Below are 13,386 nucleotides of genomic sequence, written 5' to 3' on the forward strand. Positions count from 1 at the left end.
CCTATATACATTTACCATGCTGCCTCCATCTTGGTCGTGTTCCTTGTATCGAATAACAATAATGAATGCTAACAATCACTTCGCAAATATGAACCAGACTAGTTTGTTTTTCCAGCCTCGGTTTGGTTACATTGCTATCAATGGGGAAATTGAAGATGGCTGCACCGTGATAAAGGTCTTGAGTTGTAGCCGTCAATCCGGACATGGCCTTGGTTTCATTTTATTTTTTTTTCAACCAATCCAAACTCCTAGTACAGTCTAGATCCTATGTCAGATTTTTTGCCGATTGCTCGAAAAAGTCCGCCATTAGTAGCAGTGAAATAAAGTGCTCAAAATTAGTTTTTGTCGGGATCCCGACAATAATATCACGTGACCAATTCTTATATGTTTTATAAGAAACGTTTTAAATTGTTGTCATGGTTCCTGACCATTAACAGTAAAACTTAAACTTGTTTTCGTTAGAGCGGGTGATACTCTTTGAAATACCATTCACTCAAACAAATCTATTTTTTAATGTTTGGGGCAAAAAATTGACTAAGCATCTTTAACATCTAACAATCTCACTCCAACATCACAATACACTGACACCATTTGTTACTGATCTCCGACTATACGAAATATCCTCTCATTTTATCACATCAGAGCATCTTTCTATTTATGATTATTACTTTTCCTCAAAAACAACCCCATCGTTGTTCAACCAACCGTCCAAAAGACCTCCATCGCGCTGTCACCATCTTGGTCATGTTTCATGTTTCCAATATTAGTAATGAATGCTAACATTCATTGCGCATGGTACCAGACTATTTTTTCGTCCAGCCTCAGTTTGGTTCAAATGAGTTAGAATGTAAAGTAATGATGACTACACCGTGAGAGAGGTCTATTCTCCCAACGCTGAATGTTTTAGGTCAACGCAACGATGCAGAACCAGATACCTCTAAGCAAACATTATTAATGAATAATTGTTAAATAACACACACAATATAACTGATTAATAATGAACTATAGACCAGCTTTTAGGTATTCTCGATTCTCACAACTTGTTCCATTTTTTTTTCTTTGTCGTCTCCGGGTCATTAGTTAACAATTTAGGTCACTATTGACTCCAATGTAGGTCAGAAATTTTCCGGAACGGGTCTATAATTTTGTCTAGCTTGGATTATTAACTGAGGAAACGTTTTCATAATATGGACACTGTTTGTGTACTGTTCAGTCCGAGGTATACGAAGAACAATACGCAGCTGGCACATGTGTTGTAAATTTGTGTTTGTCATAATAATTATAATTGCTACATACATGAACAGTAAATACATTAACAATACGTTAAATAGTGACTCTTTCGAAGATAAACAATCTTTTCATTATAAAATATAAACAAATTCCCTTATCAGTTTGCAAAAGGTACACACTTGTTCCCTTCGGTACTCTGTTTATCTACCAGCCGAATTGCATTTCATCACGTAGGTTGTTAAAAGCACTGGACACTATTGGTAGTAACTCAAAATAATTGCTGTCATAAAAATCACTTGGTAATGAGCAATTGAGAGCTATTTGCAGTATAACACATTATGAGAGACAGCTCCCTCTAAAGTTATGTAGTGTTTGAGAAAGAGGTTATTTCTCACTCAAATATATATCAAAGTATTTCAGGCCTGGGGCCACTTGGCATTTGAGAGCACACAAATTAAGTGTGCAACAAGGTTTTTTTTCTTCTTCATTATTCTCTTGCAATTTCGATGACGAATTGAGTCAAAAATTTCACAGATTTGTTATTTTATAGATATCTTGGGATACACCAAGTGAGAACACCAATAATTGACAACTACAAAATGCATTCAGTGCCTCTAAAAAATATATTTCTTATACGTTGTATACCACTGTGACTGTAAAACCGAAAGTGTAAAATTAACACCAGGGGCCAATTTCATAGAGCTGCTTAAGCAAAAAAATTGTTTAAGCATGAAAATAGCTTGCTTATTTTACACATGTTACTGGCCAAAATTGTATGCTATACACATTGCCTCTTACTGGTTTTTAGCTGTTGTTTACTTAGCATAACAGTTGAGTGGAGTCTTGGCCGGTAATCTGATTTTACTAAGCAATTTTTTTTTGGCTTAAGCAAAATTTTGTGCTTAAGCAGCTCTATGAAATTGGGCCCAGGTTGGGTGTCATAATGCTTTGCAAAGTGTTTCTAAATAATGACTACCCATCGTTGCTCAACACAAGACTTGTTTGCTTAACACCATCATATTTAAAACAACTTGCCATGACAGGTTAATTTGAATGAAATCAACAAATAGCCGGGTTGTTTTTTTTTTTTGTGAAATAAAGTTGGTCCTCGATTGTTGCACTGATGAACAAAAACAAATATGTATTTTTCCCATTGTTTTGTTGAGGTCGACTGTTTCACCCTTTGACCTTAAATATTCCGTTATTCATGTTTTCATTGTACTGTTTGAGATGATTGCACGGGAGAGCAGGCACTTTTTAATAATCACATAATGCGGGCCACGCTTCATTGACTACTTCAAAAATATTAACATCAATTTGTGACAATTTTGCCCTTTGTATAAAATTGTTAAACACGGATTGCACAAAAGTTTCACTTGATCACTTTTTTTTAAAGAAGAAGAATATGTTATTGGTCTATTCCAAAACTAATTTAATATGTCCCCAAAGGCTTGTTTTTTTTTCTTCAATAAAATTACATCACATGAAAGATGTTCTTGTCTCTCCATCGGAATTTGATGCCCTTCCATTCTTAGCGATCTTTGCCTGGTCCTGGGTCCACCATCTACCCCGGTCGTTCCGGGAGCCCATGGACATCGTTTCTGTCTGGGTCTGTGCCGTGTTTGCGCGCCGGAGCCCCGTGAAGCCGTTCCAGTCCCCCTGGTAGTTGACGCACGGCAGGAACCGGAACACGGACCGGAACCCGTTCCGGAATTTGATGTTCATCCAACAGTAAATGAAGGGGTTGTACACGCAGTTACTCATAGCACTCAGAAGGCAACAAAGGTACACTATCTAAAAATGCCAATAGATAAATAAAATAACGCTGAAAGTGAGCAGAAGCGTATCACAGTTGCACTGTAAAAAAACTACGGTGTCCAGCCGTCGGTTTCACCAAACTCATCCTAAGTTAGGATAATTTTTAGGACTAAGGACGAGTTAGCTTCCCTATCTGATGACGTGGGACACATTGGACCTATCCTAAGCCAGGACGGGTTACTCGTCCTAACTCGAGATATGACTAATCCTAGCTTTTCGTGAAATCAGCCGCAGTGCCTTGAAATACCACATCTTATGATAACAGTAGCATACATTAGCTTCGATGCTGAGAGCTTCTCACGCATTATTGCATAGATTTTAGGTTTAATGTATCTCTATGGATACGCGTGTGATTCATAATTAGACTATGGTAGACCTACTTGCGATATATGTCGTACAATAATACGATCCGACCCTTGGAGCATTGTATTCTAGCACCCAGCCCACCTGCATCGATCAGTGTACATGGTACGGCACCCCGACGTCAAATAAATGTTAGTACAATCGATCTATTGACAAGGTTTGGTACCTGGACGTCAACTCAATATATGAGAGGTGGTGGAACTTTGATTAGTGTGGTATTTACGAGGTATGGTACCTAGACGTGAACTTCACATGAGAGGTTGTGGAAATCGATTAGTTTACACGGTGGTAGACTGAATTTACATTGGATTCATGATTTCTGCAATGTTATTCCTTTGCCATGACATTAATTCACACTCATCGTAAATGAAGAGTTATGTACTAGTATTTACCTGTGAAAGTTTCAGTTTCATTAATATTGGCAAATATTTGAGAAAAAAAAAAAGAAGGGAAAATCACAGGGCAGTGTTTTCAGAAGAGTCGCGTTAATCCTTTGTATCCCCCTTTTGTGTAAATAAATTCTGCTGAAACAATGTTCGTGAAATTGTTTTACTAATTTCTCAAAAACAACAACACTTCGGCAAAAGGGAAGCTTCCTAATTTCAATATCTTTAAACAGTGTAAGTTTAATATAAATGTAAACAAAAAAATGTTTCATGTCGCACAAGAAAGTACCCCAACCCTTTAACTTCCACTCCCTCTTCTCGGTGACCGAGAATAATCAATTTTTTTGTCTGGGTCCGAATAATGAGAAGTCATTATTATACATTATTTATTTTCAGCTTTAACTGTTCTGCCATCTTGTCGCTTCTATTACGAATTTGTTGTGTCATGTATTATGTTCATCTGTCCTTTTTGTCTGTCTGTCTGTCTGTCTGTCTGTCTCGTTTTCTTGTCTGTCTGGCTGTTTTTTTTTAACTGCTTACCAAAACGGCCCTGTACTCTATTTAGTTATTCATGTTTACTCTTACTTAAAGAAATGTTTTTGCTTTACTCCGTAATATATGTAACTGTTGTTATTCTTTTATGAGAGTATGGAAATAAATGTGTTCTTGAATTAATGAATTAATTAATGAATTCTTGAATTAATACATACCTTAATGTAATAGAAAGAGAGTATACTACGGTTGCTGTCCTGCATAATGGTGTATATCTGGATTGGCATATAGCAAAGAGCAAAAAGCAACACTATGGTTGCAAACATTTTCACCAGCTGGAATAGAATCGGACAAAACAAACATTCAATACAATTATTACTGCTGTTCAAACGTGCATCAAAAGTGATTTCATTTTGAAAAGAATATTCAACTCAGATTAACAGTAACAAGAGTATCTGTTTGAGTACACAAACAGGCATAGTCCAGAAAAAGTAGTACAAGTAAGAGACGGATTACATAAATTACTTTAGTTTGAGCATTGAGTATGAAAATGCGTAGACAGAACAGTCTAGTACAAGACCAGTCAGACAAGTCGAGCTGCTTAGCACAAAAATTTGATTAGCATGAAATATCTTTCTTGATAAAAACAGGATTACCAACCAAATTTCCATTTGTTACACATTGCGTGTTACTGGTATTCAGCTGTTCTTTGCATATCCTGGAAATCACGTGAACATTTTGTTGGTAATCCCGTTATTATCAAGGCAAACATTTCATGCTAAGCAAATTTGTGTGATTAGCAGCTCTATGAAATTGGGTCCATGTGGGTGCAAGAGAGATCAGAACGGTCAAGTACAATTAATCAGACAAGTCGAGTACAAGAACAAGTACCCGGACTAGTCGAGAACAAAAACCTTCTTATACCAGTTGAGTACAAGAAAAACTACTTGGACCATTTGAGTACAAGAACAATCACTCAGACCAGTCGAGTACAAGAATGAGTACCCAGACTAGTTTAGTACAAGAACGAGTAATCAGAAAACAACTCAGATCAGTCGAGTACATTTGTGAGAACACAGACCAGAAGAGTACAAACATAATTACTCACACTAGTAGAGTTCAATAATGATTACTCAGATCATTCGAGTAAAAGAACGAGGACCAAGACTATTACGAGAACAGGAACTCAGATCAGTATAGTACAATAATGGAAACTCAGATTAGTCGAGTACAACAATGAGTACTTAGTTAAGTCGAGTACACAAATGGAACTCAGATCGTTCGGGTACAAGAAAAAATCACTCAGACATGTCGAGTTCAATAATGGGCACTCACAACAGTCGAGTACAGAAAGTGGTACCCACAACATGCGAGTACAAGAAATGGTACTCACAACAGTCTGGTACACGATAGGGTACTCATACCAGTTGAGTACAAGCATGAGTAGTCACGACATTTGATTACACGAGCGAGTACTCATGCCAAGCTTACTCACACCAGTTTGGTACAGGAACAAACACACAGACTAGTCGAATACAAGAACCAGCATTCAGATCAGTCGAGTTCAATATTGAGTACAGAGTACAGTCGAGTACAATAATGAGTATATGAATTATAGAACGAATGTGAGTACATGAAGTATAACAGTGGAAGATAACAACTCGAGTACCAGTTTATATGATACACATGACATAATATGCCTACTCGAGCTAACAGGCAACGTTTCAAGTGAAGACGCACCAACAAAGGTACCTTGAAGCATTTGGAGAATGTGACGAGTTATTAAATAGTATGCACATTGGCCACGTAAGTCTCATTCAGTCAGTCTCAGAAATGTATGCTACCTTTAAACCGACCGATAAAAAGATGGGTTGGCACGGGATTAAAATATTGCATTTCAATATATGCCCTACCTCCCCCTCTCCCCTCCACCTCATGGGGGATGGCCAACCAGAGCGACTCAAGACGTAGACGGATCGTAACTAGCCGTCTCTTCACTCCTTGATCCATGTCCATTAAGACGATGGAGTCTAGTAACAAAGACCCTCAGGAAATACTTTTGAGATATGCACCTGTATAAACTTGGATGGGGTAACTGCAGACTGTACACGGACCACTCCGCCTTATGAAGGGGTTTTAACATTCTCTTTAGGAAACGTCAAGGGCTAACGCACATCATTAAAATCAACATCACTCACACGTGGTGAAATCAATACATAGATGTATGTGGTGGTTGAAACTCAAATCCCTTCAATCTCGTCTCTCTTTCTCTGGATAAACAGACAACTTTTTTTTATACGAGACACAGAACAAAGTTGGGTGTTGTTTTTTCGGGCTGATGACAAGTGGCTTTCATGTTATCAAGAAGGGCATATTTGACCGGGATGTCTCTTTTGTCGTATTTACTAATTTGAGCTTCCTCAATGCGTAAATTGAAGTGAACCCATTGGTGTGTGCATACCATGATTGCCTGGACTTAAAATAGCCTAACAGGTGGCTGAGAACGCAGTGTAATCAGGAAGAGGGGGAAATGCATTCTACTAAAAGCACCGTCTCTTCAGTACGAGTTAAAGACGAGTTCAGTCACCTGAGCATGGATATACTCAAAGCCACCGGTGCTCGAAACTAACAACTGAACGGAAGGATGTATTAAGGTTTTACTTGTGAGCGAGACTAACTTGTACTTAACAGAGAAGTATAACGAAGGTGTTAATGGAACTCACGCCCGGGGTCATCTAACTTCTAACCCAATTCATTCGAACCTGTTTTAAAGGATTGAATTCGTTAACCTTTTCATTCATTGGCTGGGGGATGGATTTTGTTTACTCACCCTTGCTTTAGATTCGCTCATTTTCTTATCTCTTTCCGCCTCCACTTCTCCCGGTGTCCTCCGGCCCCAAATTCTCTTTCCGATTCTTATGTACGCCCCCATGAGCACGGCCAATGGAAGGAAATACTGTAAGACCATACATATTAGAGAGTACACCAGCGAGTCCTCCCATGCACCGTCCGTACAAAACGTGCTTCCTCCCTGAGATTCTAAGGTGGTGAAGAGAGCGGCGGGCAGAGCGAGGGCGATGGATATGACCCAGATCACCCCGATCACGAACAGGGTCTCTTTAGACCCCATACGGGGTCTCAAAGGGTGGATAATTGCAAAGTAACGATCTACCCCTATAGCCACTAGCGTGTAAATACTAACAGACACCGAGATGGTCTGTGAAAAGGATACCAGCTTACACATAAGTTCGCCAAACGGCCATTGGTTGTATAGAGTCGCATAGACTGTGAAATTGACACACATTGCCGCCATTAGAAGATCCCCGATGGCTAAGTTGACAATGAAGTAGTTGGTGACCGTACGCATACGAGGATGCCCGAGGACAATGTAACATACGATACCATTTCCGAAGATACCTATTACGCTCACGGTTCCGTAGAGGAAGATGAAAATCGCCTGTATCCAGACGGGTTCCTCGTAATACTCATACGTGGGGTAGTCATAATCGGAGGAATCACTGGAGTTAATAGTTTCAGAAAAGTTGGATATTGTTAATCCCGACATGGCGATGGTAATACTAACTCTTTCTGGTTGTTTCACTGTGTGGCTGCTCCGTTTATAAGAGAGTCCGTTAACTGCTTGTGGTGTGGTATGTGTGCTTAATGCGCGGGTTGTTTTTGTGTTAGCGTGCACCCCTCGCGTAGTCCGAGTCTCCGGTTAATTTCCTGAATTCCAAAAGGAGGAAATGTTAGACCACTCTGCCTCAGAGACCTTCACTGCTCCAGAAGACCAACTGATATTCTATCCGTTGACTGGGATTCGATATAGCCAATACAAACACGTCACGCGATTAAATTCCTCTGACCCCAATGGTTAAGAGATGTTGTTCACTGGGAGCAGAACGAGCATTGATAGATCCTGCCTCTTTTGTTAATTAATGAAAATGGTAGGTGACCGCCTCGTACGCCAATTGGGGGCAACAACTGCGTTTCATTGGATGCAACGTCCGTGAGAAGGAAGTGACCATTGGTTGTAGATCGATCCCGTATTAAGCTCCTCTATGAAACCAGTCGTTGGGGAGCCCCTTGTCGTGAGAACGATCTCGAAAAAAACATCCTCGCTACGGTATCTCAAAGACGCCACGCAGAATCCCACGAGACTGTGCCGAGATCGGGAAGATATCGTTTGTTGATCTATAGAAGGGAAAACGAAACACTGATTAACGTATTGTAATGCGACTATATTTGAGTACGGAAACAGGAAGTAAGTACCGAGGTTACCTATATAATGAATGTGAATGAGAAAGAAGGGGAGAGTCTAGGACCAGAATAATAATGTCTTTTTTTGCAATCCGAGTTGAATTGTGTGTTTTTTTTACTCTTGTGTGTTGTAGATCCATTTAATACTGTTTTAAAAACATTAAATTGTACTGTTACAAAACCAAACAATGTTAAAAGTAAAAATAAATATATTCATAGTTTTTTTTACTGCTTGGTGTACAAGACCCCTAGGTCGCCAACACTCGCATTTTATGCATGAAGTTCAAATACAGACTATGAAGGAAAAAAATGATCGAAGTCTAAGGTCATTCAGTTTTTTAATTATAAAATTAATTTGACATTTATTATTTATTGATTTATTCGATAACCAACAGCGGGTATCCGCCATTTACATGTATCAAACAATTTTGTTGTTGTTGTATATGCAGCATTTATATTAGTTAAAGGGTACAGTTGTGTTGGTCTAGCGTTAAAATGGTTTAAAATAACATGATTTTTGTTTGTCCATTGCGAGTGCGTGATATTTATTCATTTCCTATTAACCTTTGAAGGTGTCCATCATAAAATGAACTGGAAAAACATTTGGTAATTGTCAAAGACCAGTCTTCTCACTTGTTGTTTGTCAACATTTGCACAAAATGACAAATCTGTGAACATTGGAACTCGAATGGTTGTGGAAGTTGCGAGAATACTGGAAGAAAAACACCCTCGTTACATGAAGTTGTGTGCCTTCAGATGCTTGATTTCGGGACCTCAAAATCTAAATCTGAGGTATCGAAATCAAATTCAAATATTTCAGTGGAAAACTATGTTACTGAAGAGGGAGCCATTTCTTCACAATGTTTTACACTATCAACATCTCCATAGTTGTTTTGCTATCAATTATTTTGAGCGCAATAATAGTATCCATTGCCTTTAGAAAACCCATTATCTTTGTTTAATAGAGATCCAGTACATTCGGTGCCCTTTTATAGATTGCAACTGACATTCACAAAAAAGAAAACATCCACATTTAAGATTCATACATTCCAAATACTCGTTGAAAAAAAAGAGAGAACAATTTACTGATGCCGGAAACGTTACAGATTGCTGCCCGGCGTTTTGGTCCATTAAAATCATATTAATACAAATACACATTACTGTGACTGCACGGTTTTGGCGTCGTGTATAACATGTCCTCCCACACAACCGTCTGAGAAACAATATCCCCAGGTACAACTTAAGCCATCCAGAGCAAGAAAAACCTAAAGTGCTTGGGTATCCTCAACATGACGAATATCATTTTTCTTTTAGGAAGCGGACGTCAATAGCACTTTTGCCAGGTTTAGGGTTTCCTTATTTTTTTTTTCTTTTACGGAGGACCTATCCGGTATCGATTTGTGAGCGTGGAAAGAGCATCGTCGTTTGCTAATAATCGTGTCTTATATACCGGGGACATTGAACCATTGCTCTAGGCATCCGTTAATAGGCTGGCTCGCGTTTCATGCAGCATTGATTTGTGTACTGTTTCGTTGGTTCTCGTTTTATTAAATGCCTTGGCTGTTGAGGAATCATCCATCAGTTTGATTATGCTAAATATATTTATCTTTACTCCATCATGGCTACACGTTATGGTTTATTTAACCAACGACACGTCGTTGTGTGTGACAATCTATTGTGCTGGAACAATTATCGGCTATCAAAACACACTTTAACACACAGTGGAAGTCTCGCGCATTTCAAAAACGAGAACACAACTCTAAACTAAGACTTTATCTTTCTATGAAACAAAACCTTAATTCCAAAACTCTATTTAATAAAAAAAAAAAACTCTTGAAAAAGAACCCCCCCCCAAAAAAAAAAAAAAAAAAAAAAAAAAAAAAAACTCAATGTTCAGATAATTCAAACAATCTAACATATTTAACAATGACAATAATTAAAATTTAAAACCCCGTTAACCAAAAACGCGTGAATTCGGCGAAAATCATATAGGATTAATGAAAGCACCAACGTCGGCTGCTGGGCAGCATTTTCAATTGTTGTCAAGTTATCTAGAAATTCTGTTTCTGTTTTATTTTTGTATGCTTGTATTTATTGTTATTAGTCTTTAATAAAATATATATTTATATTTGTTTACTTTCTCAAATTACTTGGCTAAATGTTTTCACTTTCACAAAAATATAAATTGTATAGCGCCCTTAAACTACGTATTATGGGTGCGTTCGTTTAGCTTCCCTGGGTCATCCCCGTTGTGTGACGTGTTTTTTCCCCCAGGACGAACGTGTACAGATAATTACCTACGTTCGTCCTGAAAAAAAAGAAGAAAAAAAAACGCCACTCACCGGGGTCGACCCAGGGAAGCTAAACGAACGCACCCTGTGTAGGCCATGCATTGACCCATAGGGGTGCAATACCTGTCAGAAAGCTTACTTTTTCTTATAAAAATGGTGACGGTAGTAAAAACATCCTGCACATTTACTGCGTTTGAAGTGCCCGCCCCCACTGGGAAACAATTATTCTCCGAAACTCTTCTCTTCTCATCACCTCACTTTTAACGTGGGTGGGTTTGACGTTTTTGATGACAACACAGCCACGTGAGAGTTTTGTTCCTCTTTTCTCATGAATCTTGCACAGGCGGCTTATAATTATTTGTTTTGCTCAATAATTTTGCCTTAAACATCCATTGCCTTTTAAAAGGTTATCCCGGAAGTTCGAATACGCGCAAGATTTGCGTTGTCTTTTTGTTATTGGAGACAGACCTGTTTCCAGCAGCCCTGGTTTATTTTAGCCTATTTGAACTTTTGCGATGTAGTTAATTTCTTGAAAAATCCCGTTTTGTTTTAATAATGTTGCATTAGTTAATTTGTATTAATTCAGCCCAGTAGCCTTTTTATACCATGGTCCTGTTTAAAAAAAAAATGAAAAAAAAAAAAACCGATATAAGCAGTTAAAACTACTCAACATACAAACTTTGGAAAACACACATTCCAATGAAAAATGGGAAGGGAAAAACACACAATATATACTCCTGTATTTACCCATTCTTATATGTTGTTAATGTACCAAGAAAGGATGCAATAGAATTTTGCAAAAAGGTATTCAACGTGTGTTACTTTAATTGTATTGATGAGTATGTATTCGTGTCTCATCTAATAACTTTCGACATTAATGTCTCATAATGATTGAGAACATGTCCTTCACAATTAAAACATAATTGACTTAAAAACATATGGGTGAAAAATAAACGTGGACAAACATTCGCTTTGCTTGTTTAGCTGCAGCCTATTTACACAGTTTGTCATTGTCTGCGACGGTGCATCAAACAAATAAAATGAGTGTGAATCTATTTCAAATTTACAAATATTAATCCAATCTTCTGGGGAAAAAAACCGTGAATGGACTTTGTTCGACCCCATCATTCCGGGTCTTTAAAAAATATGAAAAACACATTTATAAGGATCCGATGACGCGTCATACCCTGCCCCTATATCGCAATGAAACCGTCTATATTTATTCAGTCAACACTTGTTTTTACCAAAGAAAAAAACCCTGTAAAAACAACGACTTGAGACGGGCGTGTGATCAAAATCATGAATCCATCACAAGGCCTGTTATGATATTTACGGAGTGATTTTCAATCCGCAAGGGTATTGTCATCTTAGAGAGTTTAGATTGAAGATTAACTGATGGCACGGCGAAGGGTTTTGGGTCAATCTGAGCAAAATAATAAAAGGAAACCTGATACCTTGGATGTTCAGCATTATCTCTAAATTAATGTAGGTTTAAGAAAAAATATACGTTTAACTAATACAAATGTGACGTCTTAATGAGCATTACCGCAATTTTAAACCCTTTAAACTCAGGCTCAATACTTTATGGAGTCCTCGAAAATGGAGACCGACCCATTGGACGTCCAAAACTACGCTTCAAAGATGTCTTGAAGAGGGATTTGGTAGACTTCAGCATCCCCACCAGGACTTGGCCTTATTTGGCTAGCCACTGCTCCAGATGGAGGTCTATGCTGTTATGATGGGATGAGACATAATCACCAACAAACTGCCAACAAGATGAGGAGAGGAAGATGTCATTGATGGATGCATCTAAACTTGACATTGTCGTCCGCGACAGACGTCTGCCAACTACTACTACTTTTTGAGAATTTTGTATAGGCCACAAGGGAACTGCCATCTTAGAGAGTTCAGATTGAAGATAAACTGACGGCACAGGCTGAGGTTTTGGGGGTCAATCTGAGCAAAATAATGAAATGGAAACCTGATACCTTGGATGTCCAAAATTAATGTAGATTGACAAACAAATTAATGTGATTTCTTGATGAGAATATGGTGCAATGTAAATCCTATTGGACCCCCCCCCCCTTTTTTCAAAAGGGAATTGCCATCTTAGAGATTTTGGATTGAAAAAAAAATTCATTTCCGTTTTTTTTTAACATACCAAACAACAAGTCCGAAGACTAAAACTATTCAATCCTGGAACAAATATTAAGTTAACAAAAGGCGACATCAAAAATAAGTGACGAAAATTATAATTACACAGACTATGGAAGAAGGTAATTTATTGAAACGACTGTTGTTAATTGCTACTTTGCATAAACCGATTAACGTTATACACCACTATAAAGCTTACATAGTCTTTACCTCCCACGAGGTTTTGGACAAATATTTTGTCAACTTTCGATTTCATATTTTGTTATATTCATCGAACACGGATTACTGATTTTGAAAATGTGTTTATTTTGTTTATTTATTCGATATCCAACAGCGGATAACCGCCATTTACAGGCACCATAAAAAAAAAAAAAAAAAAAAATGAATAATTA

General features: G+C 38.0%; 1 protein-coding gene across 2 annotated transcripts; it reads right to left on the reverse strand.

Moving 5' to 3' along the window:
• Positions 1-463: 463 nt before the first annotated feature.
• On the reverse strand, positions 464-12,555 carry LOC117304041 (RYamide receptor-like). Of its 2 annotated transcripts, XM_033788519.1 has the most exons (4): positions 12,387-12,555; positions 7,120-8,483; positions 4,508-4,624; positions 464-3,024 (listed from the first exon to the last, which is right to left on the reverse strand). In XM_033788519.1, the coding sequence occupies exons 2-4, from the start codon at positions 7,852-7,854 to the stop codon at positions 2,710-2,712; spliced, it is 1,167 nt and encodes a 388-aa protein (XP_033644410.1). In that variant the 5' UTR covers positions 7,855-8,483; positions 12,387-12,555; the 3' UTR covers positions 464-2,709. The 2 variants fall into 2 exon arrangements, with proteins under 2 accessions (XP_033644410.1, XP_033644409.1); XM_033788518.1 differs by lacking the exon at positions 12,387-12,555 and having other exon boundaries at positions 7,120-8,640.
• Positions 12,556-13,386: the final 831 nt, after the last annotated feature.

This window comes from Asterias rubens, chromosome 20 (assembly GCF_902459465.1).
Source record: "Asterias rubens chromosome 20, eAstRub1.3, whole genome shotgun sequence".
Classification (NCBI taxonomy): domain Eukaryota; kingdom Metazoa; phylum Echinodermata; class Asteroidea; order Forcipulatida; family Asteriidae; genus Asterias; species Asterias rubens.

What these genes read in the sequence shown, in the direction of transcription:
- LOC117304041 (XM_033788519.1), bottom strand. Translation starts at nt 7,854, where the DNA reads ATGTCGGGATTAACAATATCCAACTTTTCTGAAACTATTAACTCCAGT. An exon ending in TGAGCGAATCTAAAGCAAGG is followed by an intron (nt 4,625 to 7,119) that starts GTGAGTAAACAA and finishes ATTCTATTCCAG; the next exon opens with CTGGTGAAAATGTTTGCAAC. An exon ending in TCTCTTTCTATTACATTAAG is followed by an intron (nt 3,025 to 4,507) that starts GTATGTATTAAT and finishes TGGCATTTTTAG; the next exon opens with ATAGTGTACCTTTGTTGCCT.